The following is a 25,630-nucleotide window of genomic DNA, read 5'->3' as shown; positions in this document are numbered from 1 at the left end:
CCTGTGTGTGGTCGTAATGCACCCTAAAAAAATCCATGCCTTTTGGCTGTTGTTCCTTTCTCCCTGAATGCTGCGTGCTCTGAAGCACCTCTCACTCACATGGCTCTCTATCATGTGATCGGGTCTTTCTCACAGACTACAAGTGAAGACAGACACTTTGCCAATTTAGAAAAAAATTAAAATCAGACCCTTTGCTATGAGACTTGAAATTGAGCTCAGGTGCATCCCGTTTCCATTGATCAAACTTGAGATGTTTCTACAACTTTACTGGAGTCCACTTGGGGTAAAATCAATTGATTGGACATGATTTGGAAAGGCACACCTGTCTATATAAAGTTCCCACAGTTGACAGTGCATGTCAGAGCAAAAACCAAGCCATGAGGTCGAACGAATTGTCTGTAGACCTCCRAGACAGGATTGWGTCRAGGCACAGATCTAGGGAAGGGTACCAAAAAATTTCTGCAGCATTGAATGTCCCCAAGAACACAGTGGCCTCCATCATTCTTAAATGGAAGAAGTTTGGGACCACCAAGCTGGCCGCCAAACCAAAAACCATCAAGCCCTATGATGAAACTGGCTCTCATGAGGACCGCCACAGGAAAGGAAGACCCAGAGTTACCTCTGCTGCAGAGGATAAGTTCATTAGAGTTATCAGCCTCAGAAATTGCAGCCCAAATAAACGCTTCACAGAGTTCAAGTAACAGACACACTTCAACAACAACTGTTCAGAGGAGACTGCGTGAGTCAGGCCTTCATGGTCGAATTGCTGCAAAGAAACCACTACTAAAGGACACCAATAAGAAGACTTGTCTGGGCCAAGAAATACGAGCAATGGACATTAGGCCAGTGGAAATCTGTCCTAATTTGAGTCCAAATATGAGATTTTTGGTTCCAGCAGAGTAGGTGAATGGATGAACACCACATGTGTGGTTGCCACCGTGATGCATGGATGAGGTGTGATGGTGCTTTGCTGGTGACACCATCAGTGATTTATTTAAAATTCAAGGCACACTTAACCAGCATGGCAACCACAGCATTCTGCAGCGATACGCCATCCCATCTGGTTTGCGCTTAGTGAGACTATCATTTGTTTTTCAACAGGACAATGACCCAACACACCTCCAGGCTGTGTAAGGGCTATTTGACCAAGAAGGAGAGTGATGGGGTGCTGCTTCAGATGACCTGGCCTCCACAATCACCCGACCTCAACCCAATTGAGATGGTTTGGGATGAGTTGGACCGCAGAGTGAAGGAAAAGCAGCCAACAAGTGCTCAGTATGTGGGAACTCCTTCAAGACTGTTGGAAAAGCATTCCATGTGAAGCTGGTTGAGAGAATGCCAGGAGTGTGCAAAGCTGTCAAGGCAAATGGTGGCTACTTTGAAGAATCTAAAATCTATTTTGATTTGTTTAAAACTTTGTTGGTTACTACATGATTCCATATGTGCCATTTCATTGTTTTGCTGTCTTCACTATTATTTTACAATGTAGAAAATAGTAAAAATAAAGAAAAACCCTTGAATGAGTAGGTGTGTCCAAACTTTTGACTGGTACTGTATGTGCAGGAGGTTTCTCTCTCCCTGGACAAGATCACCTGACTGAATACCTGCCATAACCCCACCATGGGGCACTCTGTTCACAATGTTGACATCAGCAAACCGTTCGCTCACACGAAGCCATACACGTGGTCTGCGGTTGTGAGGCTGGTTGGACGTACTGCCAAATGCTCTAAAAAGACATTGGAAGCGGCTTATGGTAGAGAAATTGGTATTCAATTCTCTGGCAACAGCTCTGGTGGACATTCCTGCAGTCAGCATGTCAACTGCACACTCCCTCAAAACTTGTGTTGTGTGACAAAACTGTACAATTTAGAGTGGCCTTTTATTGTCCCCAGCAAAATGTACACCTGTGTAATGATCTTGCTGTTTAATCAGCTTCTTGATATGCCACACCTCTCCTGAATGTTTTGGCATTTTACATCCAAAAAGTAACTTTCTGATTACTTCTACCATGGGCAAATATGTATGGACAGTTCTGTTCTAATCAAAATGGGTGCAGCCAAAAAGTGACTTAAATCCAATGGAACGACCCCTTAAGCATTTTTAATCCCTTTCTTTTCTTTTCTGGCAATAGACATGCAATGTTGACGTCATTGAGGAGAACATCCGCTCTATCAGTGTGTTGAAGCTGTGTGGCTTGAGAGACGCCATGTTGCCCTTTGCACAAGCCTGGAGGGTCTTCACAACCGGCTACAGTAGGGGGGGGGTCAGCTACTTTGTCAACAAAATAAAGGGAAACGTGCGCCTTTTGGCCCGACAATCATACATTTCCTGAAAAAGTGTGCATGCTTTCAGTACGGTGCCACTGGGAGAAGGGGCAACCTTGGGTTGAGTGCCCCTGTGGTAGAGCATCAGAACAGTGGCATTGCATCAAGTCTGCCCTTCAGTGCAGAACCATCATCTGGGCAGCAGTGGCCACAGCCCCCTTTCAGCACTAGAGAATGAGTCACCCTGTAGTGGGGAGTGCACCTCACCATGGAAGCCCACAGAACCTAACCAAACTGACAGCTGCATGAAGAGACATGGTCAGGAGTTCACAACATAGTACTAACAAAAATTGATGGATAGCACATCACTCTTCAGTTTGGCAGACTAATCAAGCGAAACAAACATGCAGGTGATGCTGCAGTCAGAGCTTAATAATTCAAATTATTAAAAAGACTGATGAGACCATTACAAAACCTGGATGAAAAACACAAGATCAGTCTAAGAGGCTACCATGTATAACTGATCTAATCAATATCATTATTTCCTTTTCATAACATAAACGGTTCAGTTGCACAACTTATATTGTAAAATACATTGTGAAAATAGCAGTTGACAAAATATGAACACAGAGACCAAGATGTGTCACGGTGTCAGGAGATAACTGACTAATATTTACACCCTAAAAGACAGAAGGTCAACAAACAGGGCCTTCCTGCTACTGCTCTCAATATTCTTGAGCAGGGATGGGAAACTGTCGGCGCCCACTCAGTCGGGGTTTTAACTTACTGTTGAGAGTTAGAATAGTAGAATATGGGGATGTAGGTAGATACACGATAGGTTGGACTATTCTCTTCATCACTCATTTTGAAAAAACATTTACTAAAAACTAAGAAATCAATCTACCATCATTTAACACAATGGAAAAATCGAATGATTTATTATTGAAATATTGAAAGTGTGTGGGCTACAGAGAGAAACAAAATGGTGCAGTTTCAGGCCATGTGGCAGAAAGTGATGCGTGCGCTGGAGATACGGTTGTGTGCACTTGTGGTGTTCACTATATATACACAAAAGTATGTGGACACCCCTTCAAATTAGTAGATTTGGCTATTTCAGCCACACCCGTTGATGACAAGTGTATAAAATCGAGCACACATCCATGCAATCTCCAAAGACACACATTTCAGTAAGGCCATTCTACTGGCAAAGCTCAGTAACTTTTAACATGGCACCGTCATAGGATGCCACCTTCCCAACAAGTCAGTTCATCAAATTTATTCCCTGCTAGTTGCCCCGGTCAACTGTAAGTGCTGTTATTGTGAAGTGGAAACGTCTAGGAGCAACAATGTCTCAGCCGCGAAATGGTAGGCCACACAAGCTCACACAACTGGACCGCCGAGTGCTGAAGCGCGTAGCGTGTAAAAATCATCTGTCCTCAGGTTACAACACTCACTACCAAGTTCCAAACTGCCACTGGATGCAACGTCAGCACAAGAACTGCTCATTGGGGAGATTTGTTGAATGGGTTTCCATGGCCAAGCAGCCGCAAATAAACTTAAGATCACAATGTGCAATGCTAAGCATCGGCTGGAGTGGTGTAAAGCTTGCCGCCATTGGACTCTGGAGCAGTGGAAACGCGTTCTCTAGAGTGATCTGGCAGTCTGGCGAATGAATCTGGGTTTGGCGGATGCCAGGAGAACGCTACATGCCCCAATGCATAGCGCCAACCGTAAAGTTTGGTGGAGCGGGAATAATGGTCTGGAGCCGTTTTTCATTATTCGGGCTAGGCCCCTTAGTTCCAGCGAAGGGAAATCTTAACACAAAAGACATAATGACATTATAGACGATTCTRTGCTTCCAGCTTTGGGGAAGGCCCTTTCCTGTTTCTGCATGACAATGCCCCAGTGTACAAAGTGAGGTCCATACAGAAATGGTTTGTCGAGATCGGTGTGGAAGAACTTGACTKGCATGCACAGAGCCCTGACCTCAACCCCATTGGGATGAATTGGAATGCCAACTGCAAGCCAGGCCTAACCGCCCAACATCAGTGCCCAACCTCACTAATGCTTGTGGCTGAATGGAAGCAAGTCCCCGCAGCAATGTTCCAACATCTAGTGGAAAGCCTTCCCAGAAGAGTGGAGACTGTTATAGCAGCAAAGGGGTGGACCAACGCCATATTAATGCCTATAATTTTGGAATGAGGATGTTCGACTAGCAGGTGTCCACATACGTTTGGTCACATACTGTAGTTGATGTTTGTATGATGTTGTCATTTGTATTGTTCATAAAATAAAATCTTACCCAAAAATTCTTAAAAGTTTGGCTGTGCATCAGCAGTTTCTCTCGTCATGTCAGTCACTCAATTAGTCTAGGCAGCTGACATGGGCTATCTAAACTTGTATTAATCATGGCTTAATTGCAGACCAGGGGCCCCCAATTTATTTTGTCACTCTCTCTCAAAAATCATTAAAAACTGCAAACATTTCTCTCCACCCTATAGCAAAATGTGTAGAATTAAAGGAAATTTGCTGTAAAATTCCACATTCGCTTTCTGCCTTATAGCAAAATGTTGACTGGCTACCCAGACTCCTTGCTCTGGCCAATGCTATGCCACGCCCAAGGACATTAGCTCCTTCTCCGTAATGAGCCTGAGTACCTCCCTGACCCCTCACCGAACGCATTTCGGGCCCGTCTGATTGTTCCAGAAACCGATGGGTTGAGCCAGAGCCACGTGGGTAAAGCGGTAGTTTGAAAATTCATCATTGGCTTTGATACTCCGATTGGTTCGAGATGATCCAAATAGCTGATTTCACCGTTTTGTACCATGCCCCTTGTGCCCCTCACCACAATCGACTTCAATTATGACAGTCTCAGACTAAAGTATAAAGCAAACGACATAACTTTTTGTGAGTCGTCAGGCTAGGCAAAATGTGTAGAATTGCAGAAAACTTGCTTTAAAACGGCAACATTTTCACTACGCCCCATGGCAAAACGGGTAGAATTGTAGCAAATTCACTTAGGGCCCCCAAAAGGCTCAGGCCGACTCAGACTGCATGTGTGGGTACACAGACCCACAGCAGCCCCTCAGGATGAGTTTAAAAAAAATTGTGGCCCAAAGTTGCCCATCACTGTTCTAGAGATAAGCATAGGTTGGGCTAAGTTATGCATGTGCATGATGAATTAGAACTGAATCCATAGCTGCAGATTCTCAAGACATTAAAAGGTAGTGTTCCAATTTATTTACACCTCACATGTGCAACATGTTACACAATCTTCAGATGATAACAAGCACCACTACAAGTGACAGGCTGAGGCAACAATGAAACCATTCCCCAAACCAATTACAAGATTGAGGGAATGAAGTGCTATAATGCGTCTCTTTTCAACAGCATTCAACAAATTCAGAGTAGTTCATTAGTTCTCTCGTGCATTAATTGATCTCTTTAGTGTGCTGATGAAGACATTGTTGATAGTGACTTGTTGACTGCCTTTCTTGGATGTGATAGCCGTTTCTCAGGCTCCCTCTCCGGAATCAAACCCTAATTCCCCGTTACCGCATCGCATCATCCACCTACTAGGCACACACTTACATCTGATCATGAGCTATGATGAGAACATAGTGAACATTTCATTTGCAATTGGATATTGAATTGCTGTTCTCTGTGGGGGGAAAGGACTGACATTGTTCCTAGATTTTCACTGTGATCCAAAGTAAACCCACCATCTTTACACCAAGTCAGTTACCTAGCAACATCACGGCATTATATTCACAAATTAATGGATTGCAATGTTCAGCGCATACCCTGGATAAAAAGGATGCACACCAGTACGCTGAAATAGAATACTATAGCACTCACCCAAAATCAAAGTTCATTGGCCCATTCCCTCTGTTTTTTCAAGAGCGCGTGCTTATTCCTCTACTCAGCAGACATAGAAATACAATACAGGGTGGCATTTAATACCAGCTTGAAATGTTACAATGTACCCCACAATTAATTGAGACAGTTTCCTTTCCTTTGTCTTGAGGCCGTTTGATAGTTTAACGACTTCATGTAAAACAGGAATTAGGGACAGCTGATCATCAGTCTCGAGCTGCATCCAAGTCCTCACATTTCCTTGACCAAATAACTACGGTGGCCCTAAGCTTTATGGTAGTACACCGACGGAAAAGCCATGTACTGAACGTCCTTGACTTCACTGTATCCAATAGTAATTCACACACGAGTTGCCTTCTGCTTTCATTTCAGTTCCCCCTCAAGCGAAAGAGACGCTCAGATAGTGCAGCGGATTCAAACACTGGTAAAAGAGAAGTTCGTATATCCTCCTGAATCAAGAGTATATGGTGAAGAGACTCGCCATCCTGAGCTTCGGAGAGCCGTCTAATCTTGTTCGCTATTCGTGAACCACAGCTATGCATTTGCTTCCCTCTCGCGCTCAGGTCAAATGGAATGCGCCTCCTGTTGGCCAAATGATCGTGCACAACCCATTTCCGCAAACAGAGCAATATGATGCATTCTTATGAAAGGATAAAGTGACGTCAAGGAAAATTTCAGGTTGTGCATATGACAGTGGTAATGCTATAGCTATACAATCAACCTGGACTCATAACATCACCAGCCGGTCGATCTTCAAGGCATTCCGATCACCAAATATAGAAAACCCAACGATAAAGCCTTGCGTTCCTATTGCTTTTCATTCGTTTCACGCATTGCGGGGGATGCACTTGATTCAGCAGCCCGAGTGCCGGGAAGGCAAATTCTTCCTATTTTGAACCATTTAATGTATCTGAAGCTTGTACTCAGCCTACCCGGCAGGCCCAGAGAGCAAATCAGGTGCACCTACAGGTTAACGATGGGCAATCAGATAGCTCAGATCGCGGTGTCGGCACAGTTTCCTTGAGCCACAGACTGTTAAAAGCCTCGAAAGCACAGCAAAGTTGATACTGTGGGATTTCAAAACTTTTCAAACCATGACTTGAGAGAGACTCAACGAATACATCAAATAGGTGCTGTTTTTATGTGTACATTCATGTTTAAATTGTTAGTCAGCACCACTGTCAACACTTTGTTCTATACGTTTTATAAGCCATAAACTGCACACGTTTACAACCAGCATTACAGCTGCAATGAATGAGTATAGCAAAGTGTTCCAATAAACTTGCTTTGTTATTATTAGAATATAAGGCGAACGCGGCAAATGTTTCGTGTTCTAATCTCATCATGGACAACTTTAGCATTTTAGCTACTTTGCAACTATTTAGCATGTTAGTCAACCCTTCCCCTAACCCTTATAATAGCCTAGCTAATGTAACCGTTAGCCAATTAACAACAAGTAATTGAAATTCGTAACATATCACTTCATTTGTATAGCAAATTTGTACTAATTGTAATTCGTAACGTTTCATTTGAAATATATGATGGACGTCCACAAATTAATACATGCCATATAAAACGTAACATATCATGCAAAATGGTGGAGACATATTTACATTTACTATGTTGGCTGGTGATCACTGCTTTAAAGCAATGTAGGGCCTTGCGGCCAGATGTTGTTGCATTGTTTGTAGACAGACCTTTATATACAGTACCAGTCAAACGTTTGGACACACATACTCATTCCAGGGTTTTTCTTAATTTGAACTATTTTCTACATTGTAGAATAATAGTGGAGACATCAAAATTATGAAATAACACATATGGAATCATGTAGTAACCAAAAAAGTGTTAAACAAATCAAAATATATTTTATATTTGAGATTCTTCAAAGTAGCCTTTGCCTTGATGACAGCTTTGCACATGTTGGCATTCTCTCAACCAGCTTCATGAGGTAGTCACCTGGAATGCATTTCAATTAACCGGTGTGCCTTATTAAAAGTTAATTTGTGGAATTTCTTTAATTCTTAATGCGTTTGAGCCAATCAGTTGTGTTGTGACAAGGTAGGGATGGTATACAGAAGATAGCCGTATTTTGTAAAAGTCCATATTATGGCAAGAACAGCTCAAATAAGCAAAGAGAAATGACAGTCCATCGTTACTTTAAGACATGAATCTCAGTCAATCCGGACAATATCAAGAACTTTGTTTCTTCAAGTGCAGTTTCAAAAATCATCAAGCTCTATGTTAAAACTGGCTCTCACGAGGACTGCCACAGGAAAAGAAGACCCAGAGTTACCTCTGCTGCAGAAGATATGTTCATTAGAGTTACCAGCCTCACAAATTGCAGCTCAAGTAATTGCTTCACAGAGTTCAAGTAACAGACACATCTCAACATCCACTGTTCAGAGGAGACTGCGTGACTCAGGACTTCGTGGTCGAATTGCTGCAAAGAAACCACTACTAAAGGACAGCAATAATAAGAAGAGACTTACTTGGGCCAAGAAACACGAGCAATGGACATTAGACCGGTGGAAATCTGTCCCTTTGGTCTGATGAGTCCAAATTTTAGATTTTTAGTTCCAACCGCCGTGTCTTTGTGAGACGCAGAGTAGGTGAATGGATGATCGCCGCATGTGTGGAAAAGCATTCCAGGTGAAGCTGGTTGAGAGAATGCCAAGCGTGTGCAAAGCTGTTCAACAAGGTAAAGGGTGGCTACTTTGAAGAATCTAAAATATATGCTTCGTCAACATCTGGAATGTGCATTGTAGTCTTCATCAAGCCCAGGCTGCTCTGTTGTCCATTATGTGAGCGATAATGCCTATTACTACTATCTATACGTTCATCACACATTCACAAAAACACTAGATAGATCTACTTCCCTCACAGACCAAAGTTTGATTGTGAATAGGTCAACAAATTCTAGCATATGGAGGGTGCTGTCTTACTGTTTTCCCAAACAGATCCTGTTTACCATTTGATTATGCTCTATAAAATATTTTTAAGGGGCAAAAGGAAATCATGTAAGCCATGATAGCGTTCACTGAGGCACAGATAGAACAATGAGCCAGATATTTCACCAGATGTGTAAATGTGAAGCATCCGGGTGGCGTTTCCACCCACTACCAAATATGGTGATGAGAGGAAGCCCAGTGGCCGCTAGTGGAAAAAATGGGCCGAGATGGATTTTGGCCAACATTCTGCACCTTTTCTCATCGATGGAATAGTTTTCTTTCTGTTTCCAAAACTAGAATCTGTAACAAACCGAGTGGACTGCGTTTTGTAGACTGTACCCTTTGCCAAAGTTTCAAAAATTGTTTAGAAGTTATTGCGCACAGAGTAGCCGTTCCCCTAAGGGAAATATGCAAATAAATGTCAGCACGCGCCAATAGGCTCTCACTAGCTCGTGTTTGGTTCTGCCAACCTCCTTGCTTGTTCGGCCCACTATGATACATTTGCTCCCGTTGGAAACGACAGGCTCTGGTCTATCTTGGGTTAGTTATACAAATCTTTGACTGATGTGTTGGTCCGTCTGACTCCAGGTGGTGGCGATAGTGCGCAACAGTATGGAGCCAATTTCACGCCATATGTATTGAATTTAAAATAAAATAAATCGTAAACATGAAAAATAAAGTTGAAAATGCAAACAGTATATTTTCGAGGAAGGGTGAAATAATGGATGTTGAAATCAAAAACCGAATAATTAAAAGCAAAATGTATAGATTTGTAAACAAAAATAATGACATCAAAAGCAAAACCTCCAAACTTGCAGGCAAATAATTTTAAAGCGAGAGCTAAGCTTTATGACAAATGATTAAAACAAATATTTGAAAATGAATGCAAAATCGTTTTCAGTTTAACTTTCCCAACAACCAATCATATTGAATCAATTTTGCCTACGCTCTTGCCTGCATTTACTACATTTTGGTTACGTTACTCATATCTTTGCTTTCGATGTCTGTTTTTTTGCTTTCTCTCCCAGTGTTTTCAATACCGAGTTGTGTCATTATTTTTCCGTGAAGGGCGGGGTTTAGAGGGAGGCGTAGACAATGAGTCTCCATTGGTCCACTAGTTCTGGAGTGACGGTTCATCCTAACCCAATCAATGAACATGATATACAGGATTTTCTTTCTATTGGCTACTTAACCAGACGGCCTGACTCCACTACCACCCGCCAAATCTTTCCCCCATGTACTAAACAGTTATCAACACCTRCGCCGAACTTTGGGCAAAAGGTAATTAATATGTTTACCTAAGTAGTTACATGTTTTGTCATTAAATGTATTAGATAGATAGGCATCTAATATCCGTACATTATTGACCCGTGACTGACAATTTTTGAAGTACGTTAGCTTAGTTGGCTGGCTTTGGTGTCGGACCAGGTAGCCAAGTGGAATGAATCGCAAGACTGCATGTCTGTAACGTTACAGTTAGCCACTGCCAGCCGTAGTGAAAGGTGTGTCTTAGAGAGAGAAACATGCATGTGTCTTATGTCCTCACAGGCGTTATGGAGAAGTTCCTCAACAGATTGCAGCAGGCAATGCAACACCTTCCTCTGGTTTTTGATTAGTTTGCCAGCATCATTGAGATTATAACTATCAGATCACTAGCAAATCAAGTAGACTTGCCTCAAAAGGTAGTGCAGAGCTTTCCAACCTATATAGTCTAGTCAATGCTGAAATGGAAGAAAGATGTGCCCCATCAATTGTTGAGTTGGATGGTGAAATGGGACGTCCTAAACTGATTGTGTCAGAACAGCACCTTCGACAGGTGATTGAAATGGATCTGCCTGTACCTTGCAACTGCTTGGCATCTCATCAAAAACTGACTAACGTAGAATGCAGGAATAYGGTATCATGGTGAGGGGAACATACAGCCAAATGATAGACGAGGAGCTGGACAATCTGGTGGACACAATCAAGACAAGTTCACCACAATTAGGATGGTGAGTTAACGTCTGAAAGCACTGGGTCATCGAGTCCAGTGGACCCGAGTGTGGGACTCAGTGCATCGTGTAGATGATGCAGGAATACAGGAAAGAATGGCACAGGAAAGAATGGCACAACTTGGATGTGTTGTCAGAAGAACATACTCTGTTCGTCTTTCACTCATACATGTGGACACCAACCACAAGTTGATCAGGTAAGCTAAGACCCCTTCAGCTCAGTGGTACACATTTAGTCATATAACTCATAGCCCATACAATGCTGCATCTGTTGTATTTTACTGCAAGATTGCTGATTTGGCAAGTATACAAAACGGTCTTTCAACAGATATGGCTTTGTAATATTTGGTGGCATACTCACCGGTACTATACTTTCTAGAGTATAGTTAGGTGTAGGCCACCTGCCTAAATYCTAATCCCTACACTGAGTAGAGAAGACAAGCTGTGCTGTTTCATGCATAACTGTTAGTTGGACATGGTGCGACCTTCTTGCTGGTAAAATGTATTGTGCGAGAAATGGCGGTGGAAATGCCTTATATGCACAAATATTGATATAACCATCATATCGAAGTAAACTTGAAGTCACACGATGATACAGTATGTTGTGTGGTCCTCCCACTACGACTCCCACTTTGAACAGTTATGGCGGGATGTGTGGATGACCATGTCAAACATATTTTACAATGTTCTACACAGTTTGGAAGATGAGGGCTCCCTTGACCCGTCAAATAGCCTTCACCTATTCTGTGCGCACTATGTATTCCTCCCGCGCCGCCAAGCAGAGCTAGACACCTTTACCAATGGATGGGATAAACATTCTCTGCACACTGAGCAAAATTTGACCCCCAACCAACTGTGGGATATGGGACAAGCACAGAATCCTGTCACTTTCCGTGGCAATGTAGAGGTATAGATTTAAAGGAGCTAATATGAAAATGTAATTAAGTCTTATCTAAAAAATAAAATAAAAAAAGTGGTTGTTTGTAAATTAGCATGATTTTCCATGTTTAGTATTTAAACAACTTGGACGGGGACAATGCCTGCCTCCCGGAGGAGCATGCCCAGGGAATTGTGGTCCCACCAGTGGAGTGCCCACTGACAGAGCAGGATATGACACTGCTTAGAGCAGCCATCGAGACAATGGACAAGATATTTATGCATCTGTTTTGAACTATGTGCTGCTACTTATGGCTGAGTTATCCTTATACCTCTGCTTGATACTGTCGCGAGGAATAACTGTCTAGTCCAGTAATTCTAAATTGCTGCAGTGTTATTAAATGTGGTCGCAGCWAAATGAGACCAATTGGCTGATTTTGATTGGTTACTAATGTTGTGAAAATTTTGATCCAAAGATTCAGGTAGATTATTTAATTGTATAATAGAAAAATATTTAATCAAGCAGCTGCAGGGGAGATCTCTGCTTTCACAGGGAAGAACTCGAAGAGTAAATGGTTACATGTCCCTTATATAGTGAGAAGTAATAATACAATCCTATTGTTACACAAGTTATTTATACAAGCAACAGTTCCAGAACACAATGGCCTTGTGTTAGGGTGCAGACATAACATGGGTCTATGAAAGGCATATCACAGTCCAACACAGAATAGGCTACAGAACAGCTCACCCAAATTCTGCCACCACACGATGGACAACATAATCAATGTTTATTTAAATTACTCAAATGTAGTTTAAAATAGAAGTGTTAGAATACAAATAGCTGCAGTCATTAAATGTGAAAATGTTTCATTTTCCTTCAAATTTTAACTATATGAGAAAAGGCAATCCTTTTGATAGAAAATAAACCTTCAAATAGAAACAAACAGTGTCATGTGATACATTATGTAATGTAGAAACAAGTGATAGAATTAAACAGGTGGAGTAATGAATAGGATTGTGTTCACATGGAAAAGTGATTACTTTTGATAACGCTTTATCTGCCGTCCCAATGAAAACTAGTTTGAAAATTCCAAAATKTTATGGAAAAGATATGGATGTTTTTGGACGATGCACCTTGTTGACAAAATGACGGACACTTCATGGGCCATAGACCGATGACCTGCGGCTCAGCATAATCAATAAAACACAAAAGCTCACATTTATTTTAAACTAACATTTAATTTTCAACAGCAGAGATTTGTATAAACTTTGATGTCTGTCTCTGACATTTGCAACACTGTTTCAATATTCAAATTCGATCTCCAGCTATCCCATAGTAATGAACCTGTTAGGAAGAGACAGACAGGCAGTGTTTCTCAGCTCGTTGAAATCATGAATCAGCAGAAATGTKAGATGTCTAGATGCTTTTTATGGTGGAGATCAAGTTTATAAATTGTCTGGCTGGGCTGATGAGACAGTGGATTGCGCAGTCAGATGGAAAATAGGCATTTTAACGTCATAGATTTAGCCCGTGATAACTTATGGAATAAGACACTGGCGGAAATGCTGTTTTAACCAATCAGCATTCAGGATTAAACCCACACATATAATTAAGTGATAATGGCCGAGAAGATGGTGTTTGGTGCCAATATTATCCTCCAAACACCGGCTTCAAAGGCATTATCACTTTTATACAAAGGGTTACCAACATATTCAAATAATGATTGACATATTCCCATAAATGTTGATGAATATATTCATACTATTTCATCCTTCCACAAGATATAGTCCAGACCCCCCCCCCCCCAATTGTATAATAGTAAAAAGATATGGGTATTTAAAGTATTTTGCTCTATGTGATCCAATCTGATGCACAATTTAACTGTAGAACAGACTTACTTTTTACGTTTGTAGGCTACGAATACTGTAATGTCAAATCCCGAGTAGCCTAGACATTTCATTTGTAAACATAATACATATAACCATTGCAACTTTTTGGCCATGAGTTAATATTCCCAAAGTAGCCATACAACCAACAAATTACCATGTGCATCCTTCATTTAATTGGGCCTATTAGATTCTTTTTTTTTTTTTTTTCTCTCTATGTATCTGAAGGGGAGTGCAGTTTATAACATACAGTAGTATTTTGCATTGAAGCGTATAGGCTACCACTAAGTAGGCCTACTGTATTTTTTTGAATAGACAATATTTCAGAATTCGGAGGCAGTTTTAGGTTAGGGAGAAAGTAAATGCAAAACATTATTGAATTCAAACGATCTGTTTACATGTCGACAACAGTTAGCAATTGTTTGTGTTTCAGAAACTGTCAGATCTGCCGACACCTCTAAAGACATTTGATTAAGTTCGCCATTGATATTTCTTTTAGATATAGGCCTACAGTCTTGGCCTAATTCCAATACTTCCAAAGTATACAAGCAAGTACAGTATTAGTTCATGATGACCATAACACAACCAATCTTACATATGGAAAACAAGGAGAAACCTAGCAGTATCCTTCCTGAGCCATGGGCATCTGATGTATGGGGTTATTTTATGTCCCCCATAAATTGTACCATTTAGGAGGTACCATAATCTGTCATTTTTATTTCTCATACCTTTCTCCTAATTTAGTGTCATCAAACCAGATCTGTGGTCACAAACCGGAAAAGAGCTCGGGAGATAATGAGCGAGAATCTTGAGGTCACCTACAAGGGAGAAGAGCGTGACTTTCTGAAGAAGGAGTCAATACAAAGGAAACAAGACGAGGAAAAAGGCAAAAGAGAAGTTGAAGACTGCTCAAAGAGGCACTGTTAGCAGATTCCAAACCAAGGGATGAAAAGGCTTTCTTTTTTTTTTTACCCTGTGAAAGGATGAAAAGGATGCATGAACATAAAATTCAGACTGATCAACAAATGTGTCCTACCTCATTGTGATCTGTGTTGTAAATAAAGAGCACCTATTGAAATCAATTATATTTCTCAATCTGTCTAAGAGGAATGATGTCAGTATTTTCTATCATTTTAATGGAAATAAGTTGTATTATACTGAGCAATAAATACAAAGATGCAAACAATGACTTTAGTACAATAGTTTATCCATAATGTGGTGTGTAACAGTGTGGTTGGCACTATTCCTTTTGTACATACACTTGAAAGCAACGCTATTGTATTGGGTTGCACAACAATCGTCTGTGGGAAGCCAGACTTACTGTGCCGGTGGACAGGACTTTTGGTCTTTTGGTCATTTGGGGGTTTAAACAAAATATCTAAATCGTATTATTAAACAGACTTTCCAAACGTGTGTCTGTTGTAGACCCACTTAACTCTGCTTACCCCATGTTTAAAAAAATAAATAAAAAAAGTCCCCCAGAAAGTGTATTGAATAATACCATCCATTAGATAGTTTGTCTCAAAATACCCCCGCCATAATTACCAACAGTCCTGCCCACCGGCAGTAAGATGAAATGGATAACTTCTGGCTTCCCACGGACTGTTTTTGTGCAACCAAATACAATTAAAAGCAACGTGTATGTAAATACATGCTAAAAGCACCTATCCCTTTTGCTGTTACTCATTAAATATGTTTAAAAGATGCTATAGCTACTATAGTAAAAAGATACTGTAACTATTATAGTATATGTTATATTTACTATAGTAATATAGTTAGTAGCTACTAAGTATATTAGCTATAGGTAGAACTCATCCATTGTCAAAATGCCTTACACTATAAAATCCATGCACGTTTCATTAAATGATAGGGGCATTGCTACATAACATGCATTTTGTTTGTTTTCATAATTTTTTATTCATACAAGTAATATTGAAATTAGGCATTTCCAAGGGGAGCACAAATAAAACCAGGAAATTCATGTCAAGTACAGCTCATAGGTCACTTTTTTGGTCAAAGCCCAACGTGCCATCGCAGTAAAAAAAAAAAAACTTGTAGTTTTTAATCGGTCCAATAAAAGTATTGACTAAGAGCTTTGTCTTTTGAGTCTTGTAGATCTTCAGTATGGAGAGTTGGTCCAATTAAATTCAATAACATTGCACTTTGCCTGTTAGGATCTTGCATTTCTCTCTGTTTCTGCCAAGCATTCACGTACAAGCCCCCTGGCATGAATGATACCTTCAAATAAAAACAATAGAAAAGGTAAAAACACAATTAACTGCTGGAGTCCATGAAACATCAAATTATAACTTTACAGAACCCAATGGTGCATTGTAAGGTTCCACAAGGTAAGCACTAGCTCTCGAGAACCAAAGGGGGCATACAGCCCTCCCTAGGGTTCTCAGTCAAACATATGGACCACAGCTGGGCCAATATGTATTACAGTCCTGACGCTCTGTTTTAACGTTTAGAAATGTTAATAACCCCTGCTTGCGATATCGTTATGGACACCTTTGGAACTTTCACATCACAGAGAAAAGAGAAAATACCAAAAATACACTTATTGTACTCCTTTTTAAAACCGATTCCCACAGGTGTTTTGTGTTGCACATTTTGTGCGACACTTCATAAGCTAATGAAAACTCAGGAGGGACCAAAAAAGGCTTGAAGTTGTGTTACACCAAAAATCTCAGTGGGAATATGTAGTAAATGAGCTAACACTAAGTGTACCTCTACTGGTTACCTTTAAGGACCTGGATTTGTCTTAAGCATTGATTTGGGGAAAACTTTGCCACAGATGGAAACCACTTGCATATTTGACTTCACCCTCTATTGTGATCTCCAAAGTTTTGGCATCTTCCATAAATTGCAGCTGCGAATCCGACATAGAAATAATTAGAAGATGAAGCTCCGGTAATATGGATAACTATTGAAAGATAGCTCATATGCATTTTTCTACATTGTAACGGTCCAAACTTTGGTAGGTAGGCTGCTGGCAGGCTTCAGCCGCGGTACAGCAATGCCAAGGCAGCACATGCTCATGGTTCTCAAAGGGGAAGTGAAATGACAGGCTACAATGACTTTGCTCATGAATGCCACAAATTACATGTAACTATAATTCCTAGAATTTTATTTCACGGGTGACTTTTCATTATCTGGATAGATACTTGTGGTTTCTAGCTAACTTTACACCAATCAAAGCAGTGGAGCGTGTAGTGAAGCAAAACTTTAGTGGTCAAAACCATTCATCTTGGCGTGACGGTGGAGCGAGTTTGCAATCATATTGCTATCATATCACGCAATTTAACCATTTATAAAACGGTCATATACAGTACCAGTCAAAGGTTTGGACACCTACTCATTCAAGGGTTTTTCTTTATTTTTTTCTACATTGTAGAATAATAGTGAAGACCTCAAAACTATGAAATAACACATGGAATCATGTAACCAAAAATTCTCTCAACCAGCTTCACCTGGAATGCTTTTCCAACAGTCTTGAAGGAGTTCCCACATATGCTGAGCACTTGTTGACTGCTTTTCCTTCACTCTGCAGTCCCAACTCATTCCAAATCATCTCAATTGGATTGAGGTCGGGTGATTGTGGAGGCCAGGTCATCTGAAGCAGCACTCCATCACTTTCCTTCTTGGTCAAATAGCCCTTACACGGCCTGGAGGTGTGTTGGGTCATTGTCTTGTTGAAAAACAAATGATAGTCCCACTAAGCCCAAACCAGATGGGATGGCTTATCACTGCAGAATGCTGTGGTAGCCATGCTGGTTAAGTGTGCCTTGAATTATAAATAAATCACTGACAGTGTCACCTATTGTTCACCGAATACCTTTTTTGCACTATTGATTAGAGCCTGTAAGTAAGCATTTCACTGTAAGGTCTACCTGTTGTATTTTGTGCACGTGACAAATAAACATTGATTTGACCAGAAAAGCACCCCCACAGCATCACACCTCCTCCTCCATGCTTCACGGTGGAAACCACACATGCGTGGAGATCATCCGTTCACCTATTCTGCATCTCACAAAGACATGGCGGTTGGGACCAAAAATCTCACATTTGGACTCATCAGACCAAAGGACAGATTTCCACCGGCCTAATGTCCATTGCTCGTGTTTCTTGGCCCAAGCAAGTCTCTTCTTCTTATTGATGTCCTTTAGTAGTGGTTTCTTTGCATCAATTCAACCATGAAGGCCTAATTCAGTCTCCTCTGAACAGTTGATGTTGAGATGTCTGTTACTTGAACTCTGAAGCATTTATTTGGGCTGCAATTTCTGAGGCTGGTAACTCTAATGAACTTATCCTCTGCAGCAGAGGTAACTCTGGATCTTCCTTTCCTGTGGCGGTCCTCATGAGAGCCAGTTTCATCATAGGACTTGATGGTTTTTGCGACCGCACTTGAAGAAACTTTAAAAGTTCTTGAAATTTTCCGGATTGACTGACCTTCATATCTTAAAGTAACGATGGACTGTTGTTTCTCTTTGCTTATTTGAGCTGTTCTTGACATAATATGGACTTGGTCTTTTACCAAATAGGGCTATCTTCTGTATACCACCCCTACATTGTCACAACACAACGGATTGGCTCAAAAGCATTAAGAAGTAAAGAAATTCCACAAATGAACTTTTAACAAGGCACACCGGTTAATTGAATTGCATTCCGGGTGTCTACCTCATGAAGTTAGTTGAGAGAATGCCAAGAGTGTGGAAAACTGTCATCAAGACAAAGGGTGGCTACTTTGAAGAATCTCAAATATATTTTGATTTGTTCAACACTTTTTTTGGTTACTACATGATTCAATATGTGTAATTTCATAGTTTTGATGTCTTCACTATTATTCTACAATGTAGAAAATAGTAAAAATAAAGAAAAACCCTGGAATGAGTAAGTGTGTCCAAACTTTTGACTGGTACTTTGAAATTGTAGCAAATTTAATCAAAATAAACAGAAATTCCTTATTTACATAAGTATTCAAACCCTTTGCTATGAGACTTGAAATTGAGCTCAGGTGCATCCTGTTTCCATTGAACATCCTTGAGATGTTTATACAACTTGATTGGAGTCCACCTGTGGTAAATTGAATTGATTGGACATGATTTGCAATGGCACACACCAGTCTATATAAGGTCCCACAGTTGACAGTGCATGTCAGAGCAAGAACCAATCCCTGAGGTTGAAGGAATTGTTCGTAGAGCTCTGAGACCGGATTGTGTCGAGGCACAGATCTGGGGAAGGGTACCAAAAAATGTCTGCAGCATTGAAGGTCCCCAAGAACAGTGGCCTCCATTCTTAAATGGAAGAAGTTTGGAACTACCAAGAATCTCCCTACAGCTGGCCGCCCAGCCAAACTGAGCAAAAGGGGGAGAAGAGCCTTGGTCAGGGAGGTGACCAAGAACCCGATGGTCACTCTGACAGAGCTCCAGAGTTCCTCTGTGGAGATGGGAGATCCTTCCAGTAGAACAACCATATATGCAGCACTCCAGCAATCAGGCCTATATGGTAGTGGCCAGTCGGAAGCCACTCCTCAGTAAAAGGCACATGACAGCGCGCTTGGAGTTTGCCAAAAGGCACCTAAAGACTCTCAGACCATGATAAACAAGATTCCCTGGTCTGATGAAACCAAGATTGAACTCTTTGGCCTGAATGCCAAGCGTCACATCTGGAAGAAACCTGGCACCATCCCTACGGTGAAGCGTGGTGGTGGCAGCATCATGATGTGGGGATGTTTTTTTAGAGGCAGGGACTGGGAGACCAGTCAGGATCGAGGCAAAGATGAACGGAGCAAAGTACAGCGAGATCCTTGATGAAAACCTGCTCCAGAGCGCTCAGGACCTCAGACTGAGGTGAAGGTTCACCTTCCAACAGGATAACGACCCTAAGCACACAGCCAAGACAACGAGGAGTGGCTTCGGGACACGTCTCTGAATGTCCTTGAGTGGCCCTGCCAGAGCCCAGACTTGAACCTGATTGAACATCTCTGGAGAGACCTGAAAACAGCTCTACAGCAACACTCCCCATCCAACCTGACAGAGCTTGACAGGATCTGCAGAGAAGAATGGGAGAAACTCCCCAAGCTTGTAGTGTCATACCCAAGAAGACTCTATGCTGTAATCACTGCCAAAGGTGATTCAACAAAGTACTGAGTAAAGGGTCTGAATACTTATGTAAATATAATATCCGTTTTTTATAGATTTGCCCCAAAAATATAAAACCTGTTTTTGCTTTGACATTATGGGGTATTGTCTGTAGATTGATGAGGGGAAAAAACAATTTAATACATTTTTGAATAAGGCTGTAACGTAACAAAATGTGGAAAAAGTCAAGGGGACTGAATACTTTAGAAAGTCACTATATATACACTGCTCAAAAAAATAAAGGGAACACTTAAACAACACAATTTAACTCCAAGTCAATCACACTTCTGTGAAATCAAACTGTCCAATTAGGGAAGCAACACTGATTGACACTAAATTTCACTGTGTTGTGCAAATGGGAATAGACCAACAAGGTGGAAATTTATAGGCAATTTAGCAAGAAGACCCCAAAAAAGGAGTGGTTCTGCAGGTGGTGACAAGAGCAGCTTGGCTCCGGAGTTCCTATGCTTGCTGGCTGAGATAGTGTTTGGTCACGATTTTGTAATGCTGGCGGTGCTCTCACTCCCTAGTGGTAGCATGAGACGGAAGTCTACAACATCCCACAAGTGGTGCAGGTGGTAGTTGCAGTTTCATCTCAGGATAGGGCAAATCAATGGCGGAGCTTGTGGAAAAAAGGTTTTTTGCTTGTGTCATGTACGGTTAGGTGTCCGAGGCATGGAGTTGCGCTACAAGGAGAACAGGCGCGAGGTAGCATCAGGGGCACGTGGAGGGATGGCCGAAGGAGGGCCAACAACCCGGGCAGCAGGACATACTCGCTTTGTGGCAGAAGGAGGCCTTGCACTGCCATGAGCCCTGCAAATACCTACTCAGCAGGCCAAATGTGCATATGTCAGATATGGTCTCAACAAGGGGTCTGAAGGATCTCATCTCGGTCACGACTAATGGCAAGTCGGCTACTCTGCGAGCACATTGGAGGGCTGTGCGGCCCCACAAAGAATGCACCCCACACCATGACTGCCACGCGCCAAAACCGGTCATGCTGGAGGATGTTTGGCAGGCAGCAGAACAGTCTCCCGGCTTCTCCAGTACTCTGTCACGTCTGTCACATGTGCTGCATGTGTCCAGTGTGAAACCTGCTTTCAGTCTGTGAAGAGCACAGGCGCCAGTGGCGAATTTGCCAATCTTGGTGTTCTCTGGCAATGCCAACGTACTGCACGGTGCTGGGCTGTAAGCACAACCCCACATGTGGGGCGTCGGGCCCTCATACCACTCATTGGAGTCTTGTATTTATGACCGTTGAGCAGACACATGGCACATTTTGTGGCCTGCTGGAGGTCATTTTGCAGGGCTCTGGCAGTGCAACCTCCTTGCACAAAGGCGAGGTAGTGGTCCTGCTGCTGGTTGTTGCCCTCCTACGGCTCCTCCACGTCTCCTGATGTACTGGCCTGTCTCCTGGTAGCGCTCCATGCTCTGGACACTACGCTGAACAGACACAGCAAACCTTTTTGCCACAGCTCGCATTGATGTGCCATCCTGGATGAACTGCACTACCTGAGCCACTTGTGTGGGTTGTAGACTCCGTCTTCATGCTACCACTAGAGTGAGAGCACGCCAGCATTCAAAAATGACCAAAACATCAGCCAGGAAGCATAGGAACTGAGAAGTTGTCTGTGGTCACCACCTGCAGAACACTCCTTTTTTGGGGTGTCTTGCTAATTGCCTATAATTCCACCTTTTGTCTATTCCATTTGCACAACAGCATGTGAAATTTATTGTCAATCAGTGTTGCTTCCTAATTGGACAGTTTGATTTCACAGAAGTGTGATTGACTTGGAGTTAATTGGTGTTGTTTAGTGTTCCTTTATTTTTTGAGGCAGTGTATATAATCCGTGTCCACTTGGCCGCCTGAGCCATCGAGCAAATTAAAATAGGGGGAGCAAACTTATGTTTTTGCACCTCCACTTTTTGGGGGGGAATAATTATAATAATGCATTGGATAATGTGTCAATTTTCACTTAATTTTGAGCTAGTCTGTATAAAAATTATAATTTTATGTGTGTGTGTGTGTATATGTATGTATAAGAGGTGCAAAAACATAAGTTTGCTCCCCCTATTTTAATTTGCTCGATGGCTCAGGCGGCCAAGTGGACACGGTTTGGCTCAGTCGCAAAGAGAATTAACTTTGCAGTGGTTTCTGATTAATAAACAACGCCACACTGGTGGGTGGTAACATTCAAATAAAACCCAGCCCTGAAATTAGATGTAGGTTGGAAATAATTTGTATTACATATCATGGGAAAAGACACCGCATTCACACGGATTTGCACGAAGTGGGCAGTTCGGATTTGTCACTTCAAACTAGAGTGGTGATGATACCAGTATTGCAATATTTTTTCTATGGCAAAAATTACAACATGAAGCAGACCAAACTATTTGATCCTTTAAAAACCTGCTGCATGTAATATATTGGAAAATAAATAAATGTGACTGGATGACAACATAGTGATGTTCGTTTCCAGCATTTTCCGTTTTCCTAAAGAAGTTTAATCCGCTTCGTGCTTTGTTTCCTTGCCACGACACTAAAGAATATCGCAATACTGGTATCGTCCCAGTCCTACTTCAAGCCCAAATATATCATACTTTTGACTAAAACGATCACTTATTGACTTAAATAGTTGTGCAAATCATAAGCTCTTTGGCGTTTAAAGCGGAGATCTGCATTTGTTGAAACATCGCCATTGGTCGCACCAGTCGCATTTGTTAATATTTTTGAAAACGGGGCAGAGGTGCATTCTGCATTGTGGTAAAAAAAAAAAAAAAATTGTAGTACATACATACTGTACTGTTCTACCATGCGTGCAATGGTGTGCAATGATGTCAGAGGGAAGAAAAACTATATTTGTTGTTTTAAGTAACATCTTTGTTGTTGTAATATCGCAAACGGATGTGGCAGTTTCAACGCTACAGATTCCAACTTTCAGTTATTTTTGGATGATAATTAAGTTGAATTTTCAAAATGTCAAAAAAAGTATTGCAAGCGAGGGTATTGAACCATATTGCAAGCGAAGATTAACATTTTGTCAGAGTGTCTGGGCATTTCCACCGCACGGGCAGATAATTTTGTGAACGGACTAAGGCGCTAGCATTACAGTGCATGAATAGGCAAGCACATACCTCGCTTTAGTCTCTCCATGGCACTTTTGCTCCCAGCATAAGTTGGTCTTATCTCCTTCCCAAGCTCTTCAATAATGGATAGCAGTTCTGCATATTTACTCTGAGGCACTTGACTTCCACTTGAACTCTGTGATACAATGAAAGAATGGTTTGAAAATGAAACAGTGTGACTTATGTCAATTACATTAGTCACCAACATACACTCAGTGGCCAGTTTATTAGGTGCACAATCCCGTTCATGAAAATGGTTCGCTCCTACAGACAGTTAGTCACATGGACGTGGCTTGCTATATAAAGCAGGCAGACAGGCATCCAGTTACTGTTCGATTGAACGTTAGAATCGGCAAAACGAGTGACCTCAGAGACAGAGTGTAGTATTTCCCCAAAAAAATTGCCTTTATTTATCATGCCAGGCAGTTCCATTATCTCAGAAACGGCCGGCCTCCTGGGCTATTCAGGCACGACAGTGTCTAGGGTTTACCGAGAATGGTGCAACAAACCAAAACAACATACAGTCAGTGGCAGCCCTGTGAGCAAAAACAGCTCGTTGATGAGAGGTCGAAGGAGAATGGCAAGAATCGTGCAAGCTAACTGCACCGGTATTTGCCACAAACAGGCAAATACCGGTGCAGTTCAACAGTGGTGTGCAGAACGGCATCTCGGAACGCACAACTCGTCGGTCCTGGACACGGATGGGCTATTGCAGCAGACGACCAAACCGGGTTCCACACCATCAGCAAAAAATAATAATAATTTTTTAAAAAAAGAGAGAAGCTGCTCCAGTGGGCACACAATCACCAACACTGGACAATATTGAGAAGTAGACAAACGTCGCCTGGCCCGATGAATCCCAGGTTCCTGTTGAGTCATGCTGATGGCAGAGTCAGGATTTGGCGTAAGCAGCATGAGTCCATGTCCCCATCCTGCCTGGTGTCAACGGTACAGGCTGGTGGCGTAATGGTGTGGGGAATGTTTTTCTGGCACACGTTAGGTCCCTTGATACCAATTGAGCAACAATTCCATGCCCAGAAGAATTCAGGCTGTTCTGGAGCCAAAGGGAGGTCCAACCCAGTACTAGATGGGTGTATATAATAACTGGCCACTGACTGTAAATGATACCAGAAATATTCTATGGAAATTCATGCTTTGTGCTGCAAAAAAACATTTGGCAACATTTAAAATGTGTGGTATAATCTATCACATTAGATAATGCATTGCCATCATCCAAAACATATTTTACAATTTCAGTCTTTACCTGTGAAAAGCTGAAAGATGGTGGTCCATAGTCATTCACTACTGGCCTGTAAGATTGTAGTGTTGATATGCTTGTTGAAGTAGAGTGAACAACAGCAACTGTTGAAGGAGTGAAAAAATTAAAAGATATACAGTATACTATATGCCACATGCAATACATGCATGCATTATTAAATTGATTTGGAATGAATCATTTAAAGTTGACCAGGAATAAGTGGCTGAAACGTTAGACTTTTTTTATTTATTATTTACGGCATTGTTTCAATGAGTGTGTTGCATTACTTTTGTCCATTTTAACTTGACATACATGGAGACTAATGGAGGCTGTATGGAGGGGTGAGATGGAGATGCAATGAGGCTCAGAGAACACTGGGTGTCACCAAAGGGTCAAAGAACGGTCCACATCCAGATCAATCATTAGCCTTGGTGAAACAATCATGGAGGAAGCCGTACGGGTAGAATTAAGAAGCCAAAGTGATACATTTAATATACACTGTTACAGCATCCAACCTGACAGAAAATCTGACAATAGAGTACGCATGTTCTGTTTTGGTAGACGAGTGAACAACCGAATTATAAACTTTACGGATGCACGAGAGGGAAAGGGTTTTATGATTAGTGATAATGGCGGATATGAATCAGCTCTCAGGATCTGACCCTATACATATAACTGGACAAAAACTACAGTCACGGGCTTCCCCCAGGTATTCATTACAACATCGAATTTTACAACCGACAAAACAGAGTGAAGACTAAACATTAACTGAAATGTCCTCCTCACCTTGGTTCACGGAAGTTCCGAGAACATGCTGATGGAGGTTGGGCTTGTAAGACATTCCTAAAGACATTGTAAATTAAAGAAATAAAAATCGTCCTAAAATCCAATGAAGCGTCTCTGTCTCCCTCAGACACTTTTTGTTTACAGCAGAGCAGCACCGGCAAATATGGCCGTCACTTTATATTGACACCCACAATGCAATATATCCTCACAATAGCAAATACATTCTTATTTGACACCAAAAACTACTTTCTTACGATAACTATTACAAAATTAATTTTAAAAAATACACGATTTATTCAATTATTTTTCTTTAAGCTTTTTGTTATAGTGTATTGGGTTATAGTCTTAAGGCAAAATATAAAAAAGTTCATGTCAAACTCGGATGACTGAATAAAAAAAATTGATGACTGACCATACAGCTCCTGTAGCCTGTGCTAGTAATACGGATAACGTAACTCAAAAAATATTGCTA

General features: G+C 41.5%; 2 protein-coding genes and 1 long non-coding RNA gene across 7 annotated transcripts in view; 1 reads left to right on the top strand and 2 right to left on the bottom strand.

The window, feature by feature from the left end:
- Positions 1-6,752, bottom strand: part of LOC111973985 (membrane-associated phosphatidylinositol transfer protein 2) — a 74,675-nt gene extending 67,923 nt beyond the window's left edge. For all 4 annotated transcript variants that reach the window (XM_024001465.2, XM_024001468.2, XM_024001466.2 and 1 more), the window contains exon 1: positions 6,123-6,752. The gene's annotated coding sequence lies outside the window, so the exon portion shown is untranslated. The remainder of the gene's footprint in view (positions 1-6,122) is intronic.
- A 3,416-nt stretch (positions 6,753-10,168) lies between these two features.
- Positions 10,169-14,927, top strand: LOC111974836 (uncharacterized). 2 transcript variants are annotated; one of them, XR_002878729.2, is made up of 3 exons: positions 10,169-10,372; positions 10,640-11,279; positions 14,590-14,927. It is a non-coding gene; the product is annotated as an uncharacterized lncRNA (long non-coding RNA). The 2 variants fall into 2 exon arrangements; XR_002878728.2 differs by having other exon boundaries at positions 10,169-11,279.
- Positions 14,928-15,733: 806 nt separating this feature from the next.
- On the bottom strand, positions 15,734-25,324 carry LOC111974835 (cyclin-dependent kinase 2-associated protein 1). Its single transcript, XM_024002865.2, has 4 exons — positions 25,159-25,324; positions 24,379-24,476; positions 23,124-23,250; positions 15,734-16,083 (listed from the first exon to the last, which is right to left on the bottom strand). The coding sequence occupies exons 1-4, from the start codon at positions 25,223-25,225 to the stop codon at positions 16,016-16,018; spliced, it is 360 nt and encodes a 119-aa protein (XP_023858633.1). The 5' UTR covers positions 25,226-25,324; the 3' UTR covers positions 15,734-16,015.
- Between the last annotated feature and the right edge of the window lie 306 nt (positions 25,325-25,630).

This window comes from Salvelinus sp. IW2-2015, linkage group LG15, assembly GCF_002910315.2.
Source record: "Salvelinus sp. IW2-2015 linkage group LG15, ASM291031v2, whole genome shotgun sequence".
Taxonomy (NCBI): domain Eukaryota; kingdom Metazoa; phylum Chordata; class Actinopteri; order Salmoniformes; family Salmonidae; genus Salvelinus; species Salvelinus sp. IW2-2015.
The sequence above is the reverse complement of the archived record's forward strand: the minus strand, read 5'-3'. Positions and strand labels throughout refer to the sequence as shown.

What these genes read in the sequence shown, in the direction of transcription:
- LOC111974835 (XM_024002865.2), bottom strand. Translation starts at nt 25,225, where the DNA reads ATGTCTTTAGGAATGTCTTACAAGCCCAACCTCCATCAGCATGTTCTC. An exon ending in CGGAACTTCCGTGAACCAAG is followed by an intron (nt 24,477 to 25,158) that starts GTGAGGAGGACA and finishes CTCCTTCAACAG; the next exon opens with TTGCTGTTGTTCACTCTACT. An exon ending in CATCTTTCAGCTTTTCACAG is followed by an intron (nt 23,251 to 24,378) that starts GTAAAGACTGAA and finishes ATTGTATCACAG; the next exon opens with AGTTCAAGTGGAAGTCAAGT.